The 22,583-nt window shown below is 43.6% G+C and overlaps 1 protein-coding gene across 22 annotated transcripts in view; it reads right to left on the reverse strand.

Annotated features, from left to right (window-relative positions):
- rims1b (regulating synaptic membrane exocytosis 1b) overlaps nucleotides 1-22,583 on the reverse strand; it is a 51,602-nt gene that overhangs the window by 18,710 nt on the left and 10,309 nt on the right. For 18 of the 22 annotated variants that reach the window (XM_062564709.1, XM_062564704.1, XM_062564716.1 and 15 more), the window contains exons 2-16: nucleotides 17,954-18,167; nucleotides 16,159-16,170; nucleotides 15,681-15,701; nucleotides 9,236-9,537; nucleotides 8,058-8,962; nucleotides 5,345-5,385; nucleotides 5,058-5,168; nucleotides 4,488-4,587; nucleotides 3,641-3,764; nucleotides 3,138-3,184; nucleotides 2,907-3,022; nucleotides 2,523-2,653; nucleotides 2,168-2,339; nucleotides 1,743-1,896; nucleotides 1,448-1,504 (exon numbers count right to left, since the gene is read on the reverse strand). In XM_062564709.1, the coding sequence (XP_062420693.1) occupies nucleotides 1,448-1,504; nucleotides 1,743-1,896; nucleotides 2,168-2,339; nucleotides 2,523-2,653; nucleotides 2,907-3,022; nucleotides 3,138-3,184; nucleotides 3,641-3,764; nucleotides 4,488-4,587; nucleotides 5,058-5,168; nucleotides 5,345-5,385; nucleotides 8,058-8,962; nucleotides 9,236-9,537; nucleotides 15,681-15,701; nucleotides 16,159-16,170; nucleotides 17,954-18,167 (2,507 nt within the window). The remainder of the gene's footprint in view (nucleotides 1-1,447; nucleotides 1,505-1,742; nucleotides 1,897-2,167; nucleotides 2,340-2,522; nucleotides 2,654-2,906; nucleotides 3,023-3,137; nucleotides 3,185-3,640; nucleotides 3,765-4,487; nucleotides 4,588-5,057; nucleotides 5,169-5,344; nucleotides 5,386-8,057; nucleotides 8,963-9,235; nucleotides 9,538-15,680; nucleotides 15,702-16,158; nucleotides 16,171-17,953; nucleotides 18,168-22,583) is intronic. The other 4 variants (XM_062564708.1, XM_062564712.1, XM_062564705.1 and 1 more) reach the window with 3 other exon arrangements.

The following is a 22,583-nucleotide window of genomic DNA, read 5'->3' on the forward strand; positions in this document are numbered from 1 at the left end:
AACATCACATTTGGATGTTTTACAGATTAGTTAACATGTGAGCTAGCCAGAGTAGCTGACTGTTTCTGCAATGTCTGTCAGACCCGAGATCAGTGAGATTTACGAGAGTTAAGACTTTTAAAGCCTCTGAAAGTGCACGACAAAAACATCATAAAATTTAAGAGTGAATTCGTTTTTTAATTGTTTTTAAAGACTGATTTTCTTCATGTATTTCCAGCAGTATACTGAAAGCAACATCAGAAAACTGAGTAAACTTATATATATATATATAAAATTAATAACACAATATTCAACATTACTGGATTACTCCATCTGAATTTGTTTCATTTTTGTGTGATATATAAGTGCTGTACATACTCATAGATACATAAGGAAGGAGTTGGGAGAAATAGGGCATATTATGAGTGTTTAGGGCTCCAGGAATGAATTTACCATTCATTTTACTGCCCGGGGCTTTTTCACAAAGGAAACTGGTTGAATAATCACCACAGAAGATGAGAAACATTGACAGAAAATATAGATTTCTAATGAATATATTCAAGCAACAAGACAGTGTACTACTTAATAACTATGCCTTATAACAATTCTTCTCCCCAAGCTTGAAATTCTGTTTTATACACTGAGCTGAAGGTAGAGCTACCTCTGCGTCAGTTGGCAATGCATCTGAGCAGCTATGGCATGTTTTGTAAAGGAACAACAATGAGACGTTTTTACTTTGCACAACTCTAAGTAACGCATCTTCTTCACCACAGCAATTGCGGCAGAAGCTTGTGGGTATTGTCATATTTCGAGCCATTTGCTATGGCAAACTAAAAGAACAACTTGACATTTCAGCGATGAATATTACTTATTTTATTATAAACTTGATGGCTTTTGTATAACTCTATCACTCATTTAACATCCAAAAGCCTCGTGGCACTTGGAAAACACCAAAGCCAGACTGTAAACAAGTATGACTATTTTAAACAGTCAACATTCAGCTGACAGGAAATGTAGCCACAGCGGAAGCAGTCAAACAACAAATAATACACACATATTCGGCTTCTACTCTACATGTTCGGTGTACTTTGCATGCATGGAAATGGCAGGAAACTGAGTGGAATGGCAGTGAACAACTGTAGCTCTACAGTCTAACATGCACTCAGTGCTTCAGTGTCTCTACGGCCCAGCAGAAGAGGAGGAACTGTTCACTGCAGCCTCGGCCCGCCGTAAAAGCTGAACACAACTACACTGGAATTCAAAATAGGCAGTGAAAGAAATATGATGAATTGCAAAACGTTTGCCTTTAGCTGATAGGGCAAATGTTAACTAATTATATTTGGGTACAATTTGTTCCAGTGGAGCCTAAAAGGAGGCTGAAGGATGCAAGGAAGATGCTCTCTCACCCAGCGCTGGGCTCCTACGGGCTAATAGGAGGAAATGCTCAGGAACCATGCCCCCCACCCACCTTTAGTTACTACCATCAAACCATCATCAAACTCTGTATCAATGATGCGATGAGACCCTGTATACACACACACACCAAGATGTACAGGACAGGGTAAGGTTGAGAGGTTCTGAATTTTAGTCTCCCACACTCAGAGACACGAAAGAGAAAGCTAAGCAAAGGAAAGGAAAGGTTAGCAACCAAGCACCCAGTAGAACTGAATTCTGACAAAACAGGGTGAGTCATACATACACACACACAAACCTATATATACACACAGTATTTCCCCCAAAAATCTCTATGTGGAAAGACATACTCTGTAGTTTCTTGCTGGGGCTGTCTCCGTGGACGTGCCTGCGTGGGAGGTACGGGGAGGGCTGGGGCAGAGGTATGGAGGACATGTCATGCGCTTGGAGTTTATACCAATGAGGAATGTCATCCAGCAGGGCCGTTTCCAGCTCTATCAGGATCTGAGAGTGGATAAAAAAGGTTTAATGATATTATATTATGTATTATGAACATATATTGTCATTGTTAACACCCCCCATGGCTTTATTGCACATTTCTAGTCATTTTCTTATGGTTAGAATTTATGTCTATGTCTACATAGAGAACAGGTCCTCCTCACAAAGTGTGCCATGTTTATACAGTTGCCCAGAAAGGAACAAACCAATTGAATCTATAAAATCACACATTTGTTTGCATTGTCCAAATAACGTATGCATTTAATGTGCGTCGCACCTCTCCCAGGAATTCACTCTCCTCCTCCTGGACTCTGGGCTGGTCCCAGACTGTGATCTCTAGCATGCGTTCTCTGAAGTCCCGCCGGTGGACGTGGGAGTATAGGAAGGTCTGGTTCCACTTGGGTTCAACGCTCTTCTTCACTGTTTTCGTCCGCCGTTTACTCTTGTCACTAACAAAGGCGTGCATAAAAAGAGTAAATTTGGGTTGTTAAAAGATAACAAATATGGTTGAAATTCTTCGTGCTGCGAATCCAAACCCATCTTACTTATATTCCTGACTGCTGGTGTAATGATGCTTTTGATGGACATTACTCATGTACATATGGCTTACGAAATGAAATACACGACCTCACCTCCTATCAGGCAGGAAGTACATCTTGACGTAGGGGTTACGAGGCCGTCCGTCTGGTCGGGGTGGCAGATCTATGGCTTGAAGGACGTTGACGATCAACTGATGGCCCACTTTGTCGTACCACAGCTTCACCTGTAAAATTATTCGAATCTCTATCAATCCCCATGATGCACTTTGTCTCACTTCCAAAAGGTCCCATTGGGATCTTACGGACACGACCAGCAGTCTCCTGGGTGGAAATCTTTGTGGTGGAAGTATTTATTCCTTTTATTTCTTTTTCACTTTTATACTATGTACTCTGCCTTCTTCTGTACTCTCGTCACCACTGCTGTATCGAGCAAGTTGGAAATGAACACTGGAGGCTCAGTCCTGTTCAGATACTCACAGAGAGCTGTCCAGGCAGTACCAGAGGAAGGTCTCGCAGGGTCCCTGGGCTGGTGGGAGACATCACTGATATAGAGGGTCGCTCCATCTTCTGGGACTCGAAGGAACTGGATCCTGCTGTTTAACGAGATCAACAGATGTTGGAATTAAAGCATACTTTGACATGTAACGGGTGTATTTCTACTACATAGTAGTAAACATAGACAATAAAGCTCTACATATTATCACTTACTAGATTCTAGAGGAGGGTGAGATGACTCTGGGATTCTTGGGATGTCTCTGTAAAGAGAGTCAGGTAAATATTTATAAATAGCCAGGACATCCTTCCAGACACTTGAGATGTTAAGTCACAGTCAATACTTTAGTGTGCATTCATCTTCATAAAATGAATGAGGAAAATACACATGTCAACAAAAAAAAGAGCAAGCAGTCAATCGAATACACGTTCACATGTCAGACATGTCGGGGAGAAGAGGAGAAAGGAATAGCTGGAAAGAAAGGATTCAGGATTTCTTGGATCTCAGGATTCCCAGGAAGGCATAGGGAAAGGGCTCCAGCCATTCAATCAGCATTACTTACTGATATGCTCTATACACTTTTCTCAAGAAGTTTTTCGACATAATTCTGTTGATAGAGCTTTGAGATAAAGGAGGGAAATATATTGAAAGTGTCTGTCAATGCCATCACTTAAGTACTTTACTGACCATTGAAATATATTTAAAACTTTGATCTTACCCAATAGGTCTTGAAACTACTATTTCCACTTGAGATTCAGCCTTGGATTCAAGGATAATGTTGTATACTTCTTTCTTAGTTGCTCCCGGCAACGACTTTCCATTCCACTGCAGCACCTCGTCACCTTGAACCAAGATGGGAAGAACACACATTGATGATCCAGCCTGAGGCCCATGTGGTAATATATATTTTACTAGAAAAAGACAGGCAATTAACGAGAATCGCACATCTTAACATCCCAAATCTCCCCACGTCAGATGAATTATAAACAATAATGCTCCTACAGTCTGGAGAAGTGACCTTGATTCGAATAGTCAAATTTTCCCAGGAAGGGTCCTAATTGAGTGAAATGACATAGAAATAGTGTGGAATAGACGTTAGGAGGTAATTTTGGAGGTAAAGTATGGTTGTGTGCCTCCCTTTTTATGCGGCAAGCTAGAGAGCAAAAAAGAAAGGCTAAACGCCAACAAATATGGATGAAACTGAACATTTTGTAACAAAAAAAACATAATGGAATGTGAAAAAGGGCTTACATCTTACAAAGGATTTTAAATGATGTAGTGGAAGTGTTCTATAAAAAAGTATAACATCAATAAAGTAGTTCTGTAACATCTCTACCCCAATATTAAGCAAGAACCATTAATTGACAAGTTATTTAGGGAGTCGTCAAATCGTGGATAGAACTTAGTAATGGCAGACAAATGTCAGTTGTGTTCCCCCCCACAACGATATACAGAACACTTTCATTTAAGCTTTAAAAAAGCACCTCGTGCTTAAACCATAGTCATCAAAGAATACAAATGTGAAGTCGGCGATACGATAGCTGCTGCTAGGAAACAATAAACACCTGCTCGAAGGTGTCCCACAACATCTGCAAGGCTGCCTTTCTTGACTTTGGTGATGAAGGCCCCGAGTCTCCCTGTTTCTGTCATCTTCCCTCCGACCACCTGTACACAGAGGAAGGAGAATGGAGAGCAGCAGAGATTCATTTCGTTGTTCTTTGCAAGAATCAGTAGTTGCTCAACTGGCAATATTCTACATTCACAGAACTAACAAAGCATCGCTATAGAGGGCTACTGCGTCCCAAACCCTCCCCCACTAATATTAGCATTTTAGTTCTTGCAATTGCACTTTCCAAAATCATTAAAAAAGTGTTGATTGTTGAGGGTTAACTTTCCGAACAAAACAAAAAAATTAAAACTCCAAAGGAAAAATCCCATTGGCTTTTAATCAAATGAATGAGCGCATGAACATTTTGGGTGGCTTCCAAAAATATTTCATCCCCGGCACAATGTTCTTCTTGTTTGAACTCATCAGGCGATCACCTTAAGTCAAGACAAGCATTAAGACATTATTAGGAGCAAAATGCACGCTGGGTGTGAACCAGGTCTGAATGAGTGAGAGATTTCCTGCTTACTTTTAGGCCGAGGAGGGAGCCGGCCTCGCGGGGCATTGCTGACCTCTTACTGAGTGTGATGCGTCCGATCAGGTGGTCACCCTCTTTGGACGGCTGCCATGTGACCGGATGCTACAGGAAAAGTTATTAGCATTGTAAAGGAAGTCAGGGAACGATTTAGCAAAACAGACAGAAGGGACGAAAAATAGTATATAATGTTACAGAATTACATTTAAACATTATTATATTGTATGATTATTTTAGTGTGTTTGCGTGGGTATTTCACGTCCGTTTATTGTGAAACTTACATGCCAAACTGTAGGATCTAAAGAATGACAGTCCCAGTCACCTGCACAAAGAAAGAGAAAGAGGGTTTTCTGAACCTCTGTCTGTAACATTTTGATAGATTATAGGGCAACATTAACTCTATTGGACCGTCCTTTAAAAATGCTTTTAGTATCCAGATTATAACAGATTTCACCTGGTACTGATGTTTGTCTGTAGTTTATATTTTTACAAATACTGGCTGAAATGCAACACCTTCTGCTATAGATATATTCATCAGTTGCTGTAACCTCTGATCCTACGGTCAAATGGCATACATCATCGATACAACCTTCATTATTTTTAGTAGGAGTGTATTTGAGAGTTTTCAGACCATCATGATGGTTTGAGCTACAGAGACAGCATGCTTTAATAAGATGTTGTTTTCTCTCTGACATAATCTTGGAAACAAGATTAAGGATTAGTACAATGGAGAATGCACTGGAATAATGAATAAGAATTATTTTGTTTAAAGGTAGGGGTTGAAAATAAAATACACAATGAGTATATATAATTGATCAGGACGTCTTGGGAATCCAAAAGACATAAAAATTGTACAATAATAGGGGTAAATAAAAATATAATTACAACAACACTACATTCATAATCCAATTGATCCACTGTAGTGGCCTGTCCAAAACTCATAGCCGAGACTGGCAAGGGACAAAGACACTAATGACTCCTCTCGTAAGCACTGACAGATGGTCGGCTTGAGAAGAACCAACTTGCCCAGAATCAGAGTCTGAGCGATTTGTGGCCCCTCTTCCACCACTGGTAAAAAAAACAACAACAACAGTGAGATCAGAGTTTTGAACTTTCTGGTAAACAAGAAGCAAGAGTCAAGTGAAAATGATTGCTCTAGAGATTTTTTTTTTACATGTGTCAGTGGAAACACTGAAAATGCAATCTTTACTTTGACACTAAACTCGTTCACTTTAAGAAATGAATGTGTTTGTTTGACCCCTTTCCCTTCCATAATGCGCAGTCCTGCGTGGAATATCTCAAACTGTAGATTCAGCACTTAATACTGAGCCTGCTTGCATCCCAGCAGGCCAAGCATGCGCCCGCGTCACACACCTAGGTGCACCGACCGCATCGTGCGTTGGGAGTAATAACGGGTTAACACAGCCAGAAGGGGCTATTTTAGTATCATTTAACTGATTTTACAAATCCCAGCCCAGGCATCAGATTTAATAAATGACGACCTTACCCTGACAATCAGACTAAACTTCATTCCACATATACAGTCAGTCCCTAAATGTCCAGGAACATTTCTTGCATAGGCTCATGTGTAAAGAGGTATAACTATCTGGACCACTCATTTCCGACCTCGAGATTGTCATAATTCATGGAGAATTACCTTACGGCTGTTTTGTGAATGAAAGTAGTAACATTTGCAGTGAAAATCATATATAATCGTCCAGAAATATATCTGAATGTAATTGCAAATGGTATTCCTTGTCTTCCCTTTTTAAACAGAAATATAACCACCGCTGCATTAGCATCCCGCTTAATCTATTGCATCTATACAGTGAAGCACAGTATCTGGTAAAACGCACTTCATTCCAGTGATGAGTAAAAGATGGAATCCTGTTTTGAGGCGCAGCTAGCTAAAGAGTGTTTAAAACACCTAATAATCCCAATCCACACCATCTACCCATTACCAGTCCCTGAGTTAGAGTAATCTGGATTAAAACATCTGGAACGGGCCCCTTCTGTGACCAGTGAGAGAGTTAAGCTGACAGAGCACAGCCAACTCCACCCACTCTCCCGTAGCTCATAGCATGGCATAGGAACGCTCCTCTGACGGTGGTGAGCTGCAAAATGCACAGGTATCGAAGAAGCCGGAGGGCGACCACGCAGCCGGCGGGCCGCAGCGAGGCTGGATTTCCGGCCCGCGGGGGGCCTATGGGCTGCCGGTGCAGCTGGCTGTTTGCGAAGCATTACATGGCATGCGAGCCACCGACCTAATTCCACAAATCTGCTGGCCTAAATCACAGGGACCCTTCAAATAAATGAGAGCTGTCCCGGGAGCGGCTGGGTTTAGCCACTGCACAGGGGTGTAGATGACACACAGGGATAGTGATTCACTGTATGCTGGGTGGCTCCGTCATCCCATCACTTATCGTACAGTTTTACAGTCCCAAGTTAGAATGTTCTGGTATTAGAAGGTATCAAGTGTGGGAGAAGGAAAGACTCTTCAATGGAAAGGCGAGAAACCATCGAGAAACCTTTTAAACTTATAACTTTGCACGTTTTATCTTTGATCCGAGTAACAATTCTTCTCAAGGTTGAAAACAAATTGTATGCTCATTTGTCCAATGATTTAATCAAGATATTCATATTCTTCTGAGTATTAGCTGCAGATCAATTACCCACTACAATTTGCCATCAAACCGGTGACTCTAATGATGCGCACGCTGCAGGAAAGGCCTGAAAGTGCTCTTGAAAAGACAAAAATACAACATATGCAGAGGTGTGTTTTGATTCAGGTAGACTGAACGAAAGTTAAGGGACGAGCTTTTTTTTGTTTAAGCTTTTTTGCGTTTTGATGCCTGGAATATGACAGCTGTGACTTGCTATAAGGAACAGTGTCTAATGTAAAGAAATGCACATTAGCAATCGGTGCAAGGTATGCGAGTGTGAATATATTTAGCTTAGTTAAGCTAGTAGAGTGGACACATCTGCCTGACTGACCTTTCTCGCTGACGCTTTCCATGTCCACGTCCTCACAGCTGGTGTACTCGGGCGTGGAGCCGCCTTCCTCCTCTGAGCTGCTGATGGACATCTGCCTCTTGTTGACTCCGCGTTTGCTCTTGTATGACCGTGGAGGGGGCGGCCGCAGAGACTCCGACTGGTCCGAGCTCTGAGAGTCCTTCCTCAGCAGGCTGTCCCCACCCTTGTCCCTCGGTGTCCGCGTCGTCCCGGGCTCCGGGCGGCCTTTGTTCGGCCCCCAATCTGGAGGCACCGGCCCCTCAGGTGGAGGTCCTGATCTCAATCCACCTCCTGCAGGTTGAGCTCCCCCTCCAACCCCCGCGGTCCTATCCACAGAGAAGGCGTGGTGGTTCTCCACGAGGGCCTTGTGGTTTCCCTCCCCACCTCCACCCCTTCTGGCCAGACGGTTTTCAGGCACATCCCCTCCTCCGCTTCCACCACCTCCACCTTCACCGGGCCCGAGTCCCACCTCGTTGATTGCCAGATCACTGTGTCGTCGCTCGTGGCGGACCTTGGACACCTTAGCGTGCATGCGCATCTCCTGCTCCTCCTTCTGTGGTTTCACCGGGTATCGTGCCAGGTTGGGATCGCTTCGGTAACGGTTCTGGAACTCCTCCTCGCGGCGCTGCCGCTCCCTCTGCTCCTCATCCTCCGGTCGTCTCCGGTGGGATTCTGAGCGGCCCGAGTTGCCCTCCCTGTCCTCGTAGTCCTGAGAATGGATTTTTTCCAGCCTGCGTCCATCTCCCAAACGTCTTTCTCCTCTGTCCCCAGGAACCACTCGCTCATCCAGGGACGACTGAGATGGCAACTTCCCAGCCGGCCTCCGGCCGCTACCGCGCCCCATGCCTCCCTTTCCATTTTGTTCATGGAGGGAAACTGGCCTTTTCCTGTGTGAGAAGATGCTTCATTATACCCATGTTTCATGTTGTATACAGAGACAGAAATAAACACTGGTGCATATTTTCCATCACCACAGGTATCTGTAAGATTAGAAGACTTTATTTGGTATGGGTTTGGGTTTTTTGTAAGAGGTATGGTTTCCCGTTCTCCGATTTTTATTGTTAGTCGAGTAAAACCTTCTTTAAAGTCGCAGCTACTGCAGTTTAAAGGGTAAACATTTCAGAGGAGTCGTGTTCACTGTGATTAAACAAAGCCCTTACTTTTCTTTAGGCGGTTCGCTTTGGGAGCGCGAGCCGGGCATGGTGTCAGCACCCTTGGCAGCGGTGACACCTGCGGCCGGCTGTGTCCCGTCGAGCTGCCCCGCGTTGCTGTTGGTGCTGGAGGGCGGGGCTTGGGACCTGGAGCGGATCAGCTTCCTGTCCCGTTGGGTCTCACCTACACGGGCTGGGTTGTTCATGGAGGTGCCCAGGCTCCCAGGCCGCACCCCTGACTCCGAAAACCATTCTCCTGATTTGGTAAGAATCTCCTGCTGTTTACGGCACAGGTTGCATACCCACATAACCTACACGGATCGAAAGGACAAAAACGTTTGCAAGCTGGATTCGATAGGTTCTAAATATTCTATTTGAAACATGGAATAGCTAACAAAAAAGGTGTCAGGCATGCCTGTGACACAAAAGAAATTACACAACACTATTTTATTCAACATCCACAGCTTGCACAAAACAAAGGCAGCATTAGACATCAACATTTCATTTGACCTTTATTTATCCATGATAGTGCGAATGAAATATTAAACCTATTTTCCAACATTGTTCAGGAAAAGGGCATAAATAGTCTTGTGTCTATCACCTTTTAAAAACATCTTTAAGAGCGTCTGTCAACTTCCATAAATGTCGGTGAGCCACCTGTGAAAAAGAAATTCCCCCAATGTGTTTCAGCGTCGTGTTTGTCCTATTCGGTTTGAATCTTATTGTCTTGTAACCCACTAATTGTTTTTTTGCGATTGAATTTTGCTCACGTTGGTGATGAAATAAAATCATCCCCATTTTAGAGAATTACAATGTGTAACTCTAAATGTACTGGAAATTAAAAATAAAGTAAATAGAGTAAAGCTATTCTAGTCAGTTCGTCATCTTTGCAGATGCAGGCTAAAAAGCTACATCACAAGGTACGATTCATGACAAACACCAATGTTTTGTAGCGCATAGAAACATGTGATCCTTCGTCCTCTAAATCCAGCTATATCGACAACATTGAATACTCACATGTAGCCATGGCTACTGAATATCACACCGGCAGCACAAAAACAGGATTTATCTCCCTCCGTATTTATAATCCCAGCAAGGTTTTTTTTTTCAGATCCAAAGTGAAGAGAAAAACAAAGTCCTCCCTCGTATTCCACTGCGGGACCTTCGAACAAAACAAAGCCCCCGTGGGACCTCTGGAAAACCCCCAATGTTACTCCCCGACGACCACTGGGATGGACTGTTAGCAGTCACTTTAGCAGTTAGCAGTTAGCCTTCAGCATGCCAAAGCACATTCATCATGGCCTGATTGAGCCCTTGTTGGCGCATGTCCAGTCTAATCTAAAGTAAATCAGCTGCCCGCACGTCCCACAGCTGCCGGGCAGCCACCCAGCCGCACACTACAGTCTCTTCCTCTCTGTTTTTCTCCACCTCTTAACGTCAGATGAGAGGCCACAGATTAGCAGTCGCCGGTAATCCTTTCAGCCCCTCACCATTATTCAACTCATCATCAGATGACAATACTAGCTCACAATTTGTAACATCTAGCCCCCCCCCCCCCCCCCCCCGCCCCGCCCCGCCCCGCCCCCTCCCTCCATCAACCCCCTCTGGGACAGAACAGGGCTAGAGATAAAGCCCAGAGGAGCCAATCCCTGCTTCCCACCCTCCCGGTGCATGATGGGATATAAAATACTATATTTAAGCTAAAACAACATGTAGACAGACATAAATAAAAAAGACATTCATATGCATACTGTCCCGTTCAAGAAAACTTTGACATGCGGACAGTCTTGAAAGTGCGTGGTTGAGGATCAACTCACTCTACAAGAGCTACAGCGGTCCATGACCTGTCAATCACAACCTCAAATTCCAGCTATTGAAACAAAAAGATTAAATGAATCCCACTATGCCCGATAGATTTGAAACAGTTTCAGCCACGTTCAAGTTGTAAAGGATTCCTTCACAAACGAAATGCATGTAACATTTGGCCTATTGACTTTGTTATACTTCTTTAAAAGTGAAGCCTTGCTTTGTAATAAGTTTACAACCACTTGACTATTCTTTTTGTGTGAATGAACGAATGAATCACAAGACTCCAGTACTTGGAGAAAGATCGCTATTTTAGAATAAAGAATATATATTTTATAAAATAACATATCATATTGGCTTTGAATTCATTACATCTTACTCTAGTATCAAAATGTATGCATTATATCACATTATCATAGTAAAAACTAGTATAGGTTCAATCAGCATCCAGTTCTGACTATATGTGAGCTACAGGTTGGACCGACTCATAATTATATAGTTCATACATCAAAGACTTGAATGGAACTTGACTTATTTTGTGAAATAAAAAAAGGCTTTTCTAGAAAGGACTATTTGTTAGACTGTGGGTCTATATAGCATACTTACTACTGCTATATGGTCACTGCTAGTGAAGATGAGTAAATGCTCTAATCCACTAGCTTAATCTTTGAATGAGAGCGTAGAAGCAAAGCACGTCATTGGCCGAGTGTTGATGGCCCGGTGTGCTCCATAAGCAAAGACAGTTTTAGAAGATCTCATTTTGTAAGGGCTCTCATCCGTGTATTAGTTATTTTCTTTAAAGCCTACAATGTATATGGGTTGGTAGTAAACCATAAAGAAGATACAAAACACAGGCACACACACACACACATATAATACGTATAATCCTTCACTGGAGTGATTGTGCTCTGTTTTCCTGGATAGCCTGAAAGATATTGTAAGGGGAATTAATTATGTGTGAGTGTGTGTGTATGTGTGTGTCCTCAGCAAAAGCCCATAGTGTGTGTGACAGATGTATTTGCCGTATTGTTAGGTGCCGGACCAGGCGGAGCGTGGTGCCAGACCCTGAGCTAAATCGACCAATCGGCTCCCTCCGTCCAGCGGCAGCTGACTATGGTGTCACCTCGAGTTCATCTCTCCACTGTGGAGTGCAAAGTGCTGTGAGAATTCCTCTGTGTCCGTGTGGATATATGAACAGCAGCTATATGTAGGACATTTATGAAACCTTCTTGCCTAGAAGAGTGTGGCGTGGGCGACCGCCTCTTGGCGAGATGTGTATACGTGCGTGTGTTTGTGTGTATGTGGAATTAACAGTGCCATCTCGCTCATGTAATAATGTCAACCTCCTTCTGCCTAAAAAATGTGCTTCTCCATGGTAACCAAATCAAGGAGAGCCAGTGAGAGAAAGGGGAACAATGTGATGTGTGAGTGTGTGGGTGTGAGTGTGTGTGAGTGAGTGTGAGGTGTATGTGTGCGCCTGTAAAACTGTGAAAAAAACCCCACGTCAGTACTGATGTACAAAAACAGCAGAGAAAAAAATAAACCTGCAGAAACACCATTTAGGCTGACTCCAGCTTCCATTGCTTTTTGTATCTAATATCAACCTGAGACCAGATTCCCCTTCCCTTACCCTGCCTTATTTCCTTTTCTGTCCCATCTTTTATTATTTGTTTAGTTTCCATTCTCCTTTCCATTTTTCTTCTTTTCTTTACTTCCTCTAATCTCCCTCTTCTTCCTTTATTCATTGTATTTCTGTTCCTTTACATTATTTGTATTTACTTTTCTTTTTCCTTCCTTTTTTTCCATAGGCATGCATTTCTTTTTCTCTTTAACTTCCTTTTAGTGCTGTCTTTTCTTCTCTTTTTATCTCCTGTCTTACTGCTCATCTTTTCGTCACCCTCTACCTCAGCTGACCCACCTGGCTTGAGACATGAAGACGCCACTTCTCTGTCCCGTGCCCCCTTCCCTTCATCTCCCGCCCCAGCAGCGCTCTATCCATCTGCCAACAGCAGCAGTCGACAGCAGGCCACAACAAGAACAGCATCCATTTAGGCTGGCATTGTGTGAACATCAGCTATTCCTTTACTGGGGAGAATGAATCGGGGCCTTAGGTGTGGCGAGGCAGAGGGGGGGGGGGGTGGTGTTGGTCTTTCAGTAAGCACGTGCAGTGACCCTGCCCTCCACACACAAACACACACACACACACACACACACACACACACACACACACACACACACACACACACACACACTGACAGAATGACATATGAGGCAGCACTGGGTGTAAAACCGCCATCGCTCAGGGAATGGTAAATCCTGAATGGTGGGGAAGAGAGATGACGCAAAAGACATAATGCTCCATTTCCTCTAATAAGGTGGTAGATCAACTCCACAAGCAGACCCGATGCATTCAGCCTGACAGGAAAGCGGAGCTCCAGATAGCGGCGGGTACACTCGCTGTTCACAGCGCTCCACGCCAACGTCAATTCATTCAAACACTACACTGTGCGATGTACTGTATGTAACTGCAACGTCTCCAAGCGGCACGTATGAGCGTTTCCTGATCTGGATCCCCTATCAGCAGGAAGATTGGATTTGTTTGCGCCTGTCACACGTAGCTGTAGCTGCGTAATGGCTCTAGAATAATGGCGGCAACCGAAGGAGGAAAAGCCCTGGCTATCCCCAGTGGCCCACCACTATCAATGTGCGTCCTTGTGCAGTTACTTTGCCCAGTACTGGTGATGACAGTTGTTAGTAGTTGTTGGGCTCTGATGGAAATTGATGGTGTTATTCACCATTTGAAGATACCAGGCTTCAACAGGAGCTTGCAGAGTAGTGACATTAAAACTCTGTAAATTGGTGAACTCAACTTTTTTTTAAATCTTTTATTCTCACAGCCTGCATATTTCTGGCCAAATAAGACTTAGTCCTGCCCCGGCTTTCCCTGATATCAGCAATGAATTAGTCGTATACAATGTTTGTTTTACATTGGGAAAAAGTTCTAATCCACATGTAGACTTCACGTTATTTTTCAGAGGGAAATAATCATACTGCCTGTAACAGCATTACAAAGCACTTCACAAACATCAAACACTTAGCATGTTGCTCTTTACTTTTGCCAGATCCAGTGAGGGAGGTCCTATTATTAGACACACAGGCAGTGGAGAGACATAGTCAGCTCCAAAATCAAGCTTCGCAATAACGTTTGTCAGGCTTTTGAATGGACAGATGAAGGGAACAATGTTTACAAGGGCAACTAGGGATACAGTCATTTATTATAGGAGAGGAATGGAGAAGAAGGAGGTGCTGTTAGTCGCCAGGCACTGAGAGCCAGGATGAGATTATGCAAAGGTAAAAAACTGCTGTGTCAGCGTAATGCAGTAGGCAAGCAAGACGCTGCGTGGCTGTATCAGTGAGAATCTGAGCCTGTGTCTCTTTACGGTGTGTGATGGAGAAAACTAAGCATCAAACTAATTCTATTGTGGGTTGTGGTGTAATTTGTGGTTCAAAGAAAAAACAAATTGCCTTGAATTTTCAAATACAATATATTTCAAGCATTAATGTCTCATTCTAAATATATGAAGCCAAGGGTGTGTGTGTGTGTGTGTGTGTGTGTGTGTGTGTGTGTGTGTGTGTGTGTGTGTGTGTGTGTTGGGACTGCTATCCACCAGCGTGGAGTATTCCTAAGGCGAAAGATTGTGTGCGGTTTGGTCAGTTTCTGGATGCTATCTGGAGCTGTCATTGAACACACATAAACAAACACAAGCCATTAACAGGCTAGAGCACCACAGCTCCACAGAGAAAGGCAATGAAAAACAGTTCAAATACAATCATGTGTATCATGTTCTTCAAAGAAAAAGGCCAGGTTTTGCATCTGTAAAACTAGTTTCAGAAAAAGGCCTGTGTGAAGGACATGACCAAACTTCCCTGTATTATTTGCTGCTTTATCTGAAATCATAAGCCCAGACAAACAAGGAATCCTCGTTCTGACAATTCTAGGGCTGAGCAATGAGCATTCAATGTCATTCTACTCAATGATCCTGACTCAGCAGTAACAACACGTTGGTGACATTTCGCAGCGACCAAAACATTAAGGGGAGGTGGACAAAGTGAGACATATACCTGGGCCCAACCCGTCTCCCGGTGGCAAGGCTGGTCTGGCCTCAAACACACAGGCAGGTAAAAGCATGCACAGGCATGAGTGTGCATTCATTATGCATTCAGGTAAACAGTCTGTGGGTATAGTGCTTTCATATATGCATGCCATCTGGGAAAAAGCCAAATACCCCATCCCCATTTTTGTCAAGGATTTAAACCAGTATCCCTTGGCCCCCTTTCAGCACAGCCATGCCTACAGCCATAGGAAGAGGGGTCAGGGTGGGTCAGAGGGTTCAGACGCCCTTTATTGTGGATCATGCTCGCTCTGCCCACTAGCCGACTTTCAGGGTCTGCATTCATTCTCAGAATTGGGATGCAGGATCCCCGGGCCAGCTGTCCTGTGGCCTCGTAACCCCAACGATCTGTGAGGAGAAAACCCATAGCGGGATCTAATTCCTGTTCTGATGCTGTGAATGAGCACAGACCCGAGTGTGAGGGGTGACAATAGTAGTGGCCCATGCAGCAAAATCCATCACCCAGCAAGCCTTACCCTGTCCTTCACTATGACACACTTTGCAAGGGGGGGAGGAGACAGACAACGGTCACAGAGTTAGTCAGAGTTTACACTCGGGAGAAAATCCTCTGAGGACACAGTTGCTCCACCCAGCACAGTACAATAATGAAGGGAGAAATCAACATAGCAGAAACCATGACCGACCCATGTTCAGTCATGTCAGTAATCCATCCAAAGTGGGTTTTTACACACACACACACACACACACAGGCTCCGCTCTTATCCGATAGCTTTCTCTCTTGCATCTGATATTGTTTGTGTTTGACCTTTTTTTTTTTTCTTTCAGCTGTGGAATTATAAGTCTGGACTAAAAGAATAAAATGAATCTTAGAAATATTCTAAATCACGTTTCCAGTGTAGAAGTTAAGATTCTGCAAAGAAAAAGAGAGACCTCTGGCACAAACATCAAAGTCACAGCACAGAAAGAACACAAAAAAAAACAAAAGATGCTAACCACTTTGTCCTCCTTTGTGGCATGCAGTCCGGGTAGCAGTGAGTGTTGAGAAAAGTGACGGTGGAAGTAGACCAGGAGAGGATAGAAAGGAGAGAAATGAAAGAACATAAAATATTTAAGAAACAGAGATGCAGACAGGGTGAGTTTGTGAAATGCGATAGCGGACAGATTGTAGGAAAAAGGGGGAAAGAACAAAGGAGAAAAGGGGAAAAGAGGACGTGGTGCAAACATTTGTTAATTACATTCTGCAGAATCGATACACATACTTCATATTCAATGACTGAGTGTGGGCTGGTGGGGACGACGGCATGTTAATGAATGTGACAAGTGATGTGCCGACCGAATGCAGCAACATGCATGAACCCAGCTTGGCATGACCTTGGCATGACTCATGACCTGAGACAGCGTCCGGATGCGTCACCGAGGAAATTGGGACACTAAAAGCAACATGGAGCAAAGTTTTCCACAAACTCTGTCTGTACTCTACAATGAAATCGATCCGGGCCTTTTCAAATGAGTAATAACAAATAACCGTGACAGCAAGGTACACAAAAGGCTGCCATTTAACAGCCTCAAGTAACATGTTTTAGTTTGTTAGATCATTTCAAAGCGAGGGTTACAAACTTGTGAAAAACTTGATTTTTTGGTTGAAGTTGTACAAATATGATTTTACACTTTTAGAAGATATGATGATTTCATTCTCAAAGCTCTTCTCAGTACAACCTGAGGAAACCTGTTTAAATGCCTGGACAAACAAAAGCTAAACTACAGTAAAAGCATGGTGATAGTGCTGTACTTTTTATATTATGTTTGTTAATGTAAAAATAGTTTGAAAGTTTAACAATATTTTGCTGTGTTTATTGATGTTAAAGTTTTCCTCTAAACAAATTATTTTACCTTGTTTCATTTATAGATTCTGTGAAAGTCATTTTAAGGGCTTGAGGAAGCGGCAGGATTATCATATCATATCATACATGCGTGTGGTGCCAGTGTGAGCTCAGGCCCAGCTGGGCCCAGCGGATCCGGAACAGATTGGGGACCGGCAGGCCAAGGATGGACGGCCCATAGACAGGTACCATACCCAGGGGGGGGGGGGGGGGGCTTTTCTCTTGGGTTGGAGCCCATACAATACTTGAATGGATGAGTCCTAAAATAGTGCAAACATGTTTGTTTAAGAAATGGAACAAATGACACCTGATTCCGATTTATGTTACAATAGATGTATGCCTCACTACACAGAGTCAATAACTGTGTATGTGTGTATTCGTTTTATTTCATATATTCGAAATGCTCGAAGCTGTGCAGAGAAATCAATGAGATAGACAGCAAGGATGACAACAAAGCTGCGAGAGTTGTTTGACAATTGTAGGACGTTTCAAAACTTTTTTTATGCCGTGACACTCGGATGCTATTCTGACAGCAACTGCCTCATCTACAACCCATCTGCACCCCGTGCCTTTTCTTTTTTATCTTCGTTTAAGCATGCGGCTTGAGAAGGTTTAGCCCCGTTACTGCCTGTTTATGATGGCTGCAGTAACGTCACGGGAGCCACGGGACAACATAAATGATTTCATGTTCAAGTGAGAGAAAGTGGTTCGAACGATGTGCAACCATTCCACAACACTACAGCCTCACACTTGAAATGAGCCTTTCAGGGGCCTGTGACCGGGAGGCATCAAAGCAGACAAACGCTGATGAACCGCGCTCATCAGCAACAGCCGGAATGAGGTGAGCGTGACGGGTACAAAGGAAGAAGGGGGGGGGGGGGGGGAGGTCACGGGTTCAGGTTTCTCACGTTGTTGGAGCGCAGGGAGACCCGCCCGCCGCAGCGAGCGCAGAATTTGGTCTGGCAGTAAGAGCAGAGGTGTCCGCAGCCATCGGCAAACTTGGTCTTGCGGCAGATGCCGCAGGTGGGCGCGTCATCCTTCAGCTGGGTCGGCTGGCGCCGCGTGTCCGCCCCGATGCGACGCACCTCCTGTTTGTAGCTCTCAAACTGCTGGTGCAGTGTTCTGAGGGGGCAGAAAAGTTGAAGACGGCCCATTAGTGGAACATCGGGTTTTCACAGAATGTTTGTGCTTCATAGAGCTTACCCACCTGTGGAGTTCCTCGCTAAATGTCCGTACCTTCTGCACAAACACACAGGGTCGGGGTGGAATTTATTTTCTTTATAATAACTAAGGGCTCCATTTTAAAGGTAACAATAGAAATCATACACGCAATTAAATTAAACTTCAGCTCAGTTTTTGTTCTCTGTGCCTCGCAGCCTTTACCCCGCCTGCTTCCAATGATGCTGATAATGGAAATAGCCAGAGTGTCAATTGCAAATCAGCCCATGTGAAAACACCCACAATGTTTGTCTCAACAGACCTGTCAAAGCAATAGCGCATCAGCATACCATGACTCTGGCATAGCGGGCCCGAGAAAGGCACTTTAATTGCCTCGCTGAGTGCGAGAGATAGAGAGGAAGGAGACGGATTCATTCACAGCTTTGCAGCCAATTTGCCTATTTGTAAAAGCAGACAAACTTTAGTTAAGCCTCTGGCAGCACACAGACTTTAGCGCTGTCAAAAATAAATTCATCAAGACAATGAAACACATTGGCATTCAAACTTTTGTAAAGGTAAAAATGTAAAAATCCACATAAAAAACACCCCGAAGTTGAATAAGTGGAAGGAGCACTGCTACAAGCAGGACACTGAATACTTCCGCTACGCGATTAGTGGTTCAGTATGAAGATGACATCATTTTAAAACATCATACAATACAAGATCAAAAATGTTCAAATTACATCCTAAATTCAGTCAAATGAACTAGGGCTGCAACAACGAATCGATGAAATCGATTAAAATCGATTATTAAAAGCGTTGGCAACGAATTTCATTATCGATTCGTTGTGTCGCGCGACTATTATCTTTGAGTATTAAAAGAAAGTTGCGCGCGGCGCGCAGAGCTGAGAGAAAAAAAGTTGAGCGCTCGCGCAGCAGAACATCGGAGAGACCCGTACTACTGTTCTGAAACATGCGGAGGAAGAGAAGCCAATGCGATCTAAATATTTCACGCTGAAATGGGGGGTGCGGGTCCTAGCGGGCAACGGGGGGGGGGGGGGGGGGTGCTGCGGTTTTCTTTGCAGCGCCAGTAGTTTTACGTTCTAATCGCCGCGCTCGACTTCAAGGTGTAACCTTTATTATTGTTCGGTCTGAAACAGCGCGCCCAGTGACGGGTGGTGCAGCAATATTGATGTCCGGGTGGAAATCAGGAGAAAGGTCGGTCCGGGATATTTTCGGGAGGGGCTTTGAAATTCGGGAGGGTTGACATGTCTGATTGTAAGATATGCAAAAGCGACATGGCCTGGCACGGGAGCACCACGGCAATGATTCATGATTTTGTGCCTAATATATTTAATTTGGCGGCTGTAAAGTATACATCATGCGATGTGTGTATGTTTTTTGTGTTAGTCCATTTTATTTGCTTACTTAGGGATGTTCAAGGAGCAATCTGTTAGTGCAAAACATATTTAGAAAGTGCACAGTCAGTTCTATTTTTCAATAAAGGGTTGGAAATTAATGTTTTTACATTTTTTATTTTTTTATCCGATTCATCGATTAATCGAACAAATAATCGACAGATGAATCGATTATTAAAATAATCGTTAGTTGCAGCTCTAAAATGAACCCAAAAGACAATCAGTTTACAATAATCTCATCGGCATCAGTCAAACTCGATCACCTTGATTTATTGAAAGCAGACATGCCTGTAATGCTCAGCTGCTCGCTAGGAAACAGGCAGAAAACATTACACCTGATCCGTGGTCAGCCCGCTTTTGTGTGGTGAGAGAGACAAAAGAGATAACATTCCTCCACCACCACTTACCCAAAGTCCACGCGGCCTTTTCGAAGTACGTTTGATTTGTAAAAGAAAAAGGCTGTTCTTCGTCTGTGCTGAAGAACGAGCAGTCTAAACAAAATGTTACTACCGCGATGGCTACAGCCTCAAGAAAAAAAATCATTCAGAAACGTTCCGTGTCCAGGAAAGGACATTACATAATACAATTGAACATTCCTCTTCACTAGAGCCTTTCTAGCTAGCTCTGAGTAGTGCTAGTGCAGGAACAACAGACTTCCACCATGTAGAGCTCGCACAGGGAGGCAACTGGCCAATCAGCTGACAGAAGGAAAGGCTGGAACAGGGACAGCTATTTGGTGACGGGGCAAGTTTAATGCAGCATGAAATTGTTATATATACATCTATATATATTTGTATATATATATATGCTATTATTTTCAATATTAGCATGTCTTTGCTGCAGTTTGCTCAAATATTTGGTTTGTAATCTGTAAGTTTGAGTGCTGCAGTTTTGTGATTCCCGAAGGGGACTCGCTGAAATAACCGTGGGGCTCAGCATCAAAGCATCTGTGCCATCTTTTAATGTGGAGGTTTATTCAAATAGTAAATGCAACGTAGATCATCTCTATAACATAGGATAATGGTTTTACACCTTTACACACTTTCTAGTTTCTTTAACCATCAGCAGTTCTGCCTGTCCTTCACTGCACTTCAAACAGATAATACTGTTAAGTTAAATCTTGTACATCTGTAGTTTGTGGACAACAACAGATAAAAGTGTATGTACATGAAAACATACGCAATTGAATCTGAATTGCATGTGCATGTTTTCACTTAAGATGTTTCATGTAGGCCTTGCTTGCTTAACAAAATAGACAGACTTGTTGACACAAACCTATGTTAAGCTGATTGGTGCGTTATTCTTAAGGAAGAACAACACAACATGACACAGCAGCAACGTCATAAACATGACCTTTGACCCTGAGGAGCCATCTATCCTTCCGACGGGAGTCCAGCAGCTGAGCCAAGTTCAGGCACCATGGGAACAGCTGTCAGAAACAGAGGGTGCACAGCCGGTTGTCATGGTAACTTGGTGGCGTCAACCACCGAGAGTCAGCGGGTGTCAGTGCACCAGCTGTTCTGGTTCTTATAGCCACGGCTTCATGCAATATTTTTAAGACTTCGACACATTCCGTAGACATGCACTGTTTAAGCTGCACGAGGTGACTTTTTAATCTGTTCTTAGCCTAAATCACAAAAGGTGATCTACATCCTCTTTGACCGAGAATCTCTAAATATAAGATGGGGGAATTATGATGTCAAGTCGGGACAATTTCCTGCTCATCTACAATGAAATTAAACAAAAATCTCAATCATTATTTTTATAAAGACTCTATAAAAGTCTATCGTGAGTTCGAGCCTTTCAGAGAGATCCACCCCGAAACAACATCAAATGACTCCTGCAAAATCCTTCCCAGCCCTCCTAACTATACATCTGGAAACTATGGCTTTTAACCTGTGTTTAAATGTGTTCCTCACCTGGTGCATTGATTATGATATGATTGATATGGCCTGCTGCCTCTGCAGGGATCAGAAACCCTAGCAAATGTGTTGATGGAACACAAAGATATTTTGAGTGCGGCTCACACTTTGTTGGTCCTCTCCCTCTCTGTGGGTAGTAACTTCCCCTTCTATGTGCTGTGTGCGTATAGCTGGGTCTGCCTTGTGTGCATTTAGATGCTGCACTGCAAAAGAAACAGAAAAGTAACATATTGCCATCACTACAACGACTTACAATCTAACACCCGTAGCGCGTGGCAGTGCTGGACATTGACCTCGGGGGAGAGTTGTGAGCAGCAGGGACAGCCAGATGTGGGTTAGACCATGTCAAAACAAGTATCCAAATGAATACGCAATTGCATACACTCACACATACACAAATGACAGGCAAAGAAAACACAAAAAAAGTCCAAGGACTCCCTTCCTCTCTCTCCCTTTCTCACTTTTGTTCTCTTTCTCCCTTCCTCTTAGGCCTCCACTCTCTTCCCCAGTCACTGGTATGGTGTTGTTAATTAGCACTGCTATGAATACATTGCCCAAGGATGGGGAGGGAAGCTGTGTGTGTTGGTGGATGTGTGTAGGGCAGTACTATTTTGGTCTCGTCGCCTGATTCCTGGTGACGCTTTGCAGAAGACGCTTCCTCAGTCTGAGGAGACACAACAAGTCCCTTTCAGAACCCACGCAGCATTAAACCCATCATTTCAACGCTTTGCACCGCATCACAATGGCTTTTTTCTGCTTCGACCACATACAAGAGGTTTCTCAGGTGTGCTAGCAGTGCTGCTAGTGCAGGACAGATGCATCTTACTTGTCGGCAACAGTAAAAGTGCGGTAGCTCTGCTAGACGTTTTCCAAACATATTTATCATAGAAAAAAAAATAGCAAGACAAATAACAAAATGGGTTTGGGGATGAGGACCAACCAAGCAGTTTGAAGTAGAGCTATCTAGCACAGAATCGTTTGCATTAGCATGCTGGATAGGAAGAGCTCGTGGTGGAGCTTGAGAGACCGTGAAGACAACA

Source organism: Pungitius pungitius, chromosome 9 (genome assembly GCF_949316345.1).
Source record: "Pungitius pungitius chromosome 9, fPunPun2.1, whole genome shotgun sequence".
NCBI classification, from domain to species: Eukaryota; Metazoa; Chordata; class Actinopteri; order Perciformes; family Gasterosteidae; genus Pungitius; species Pungitius pungitius.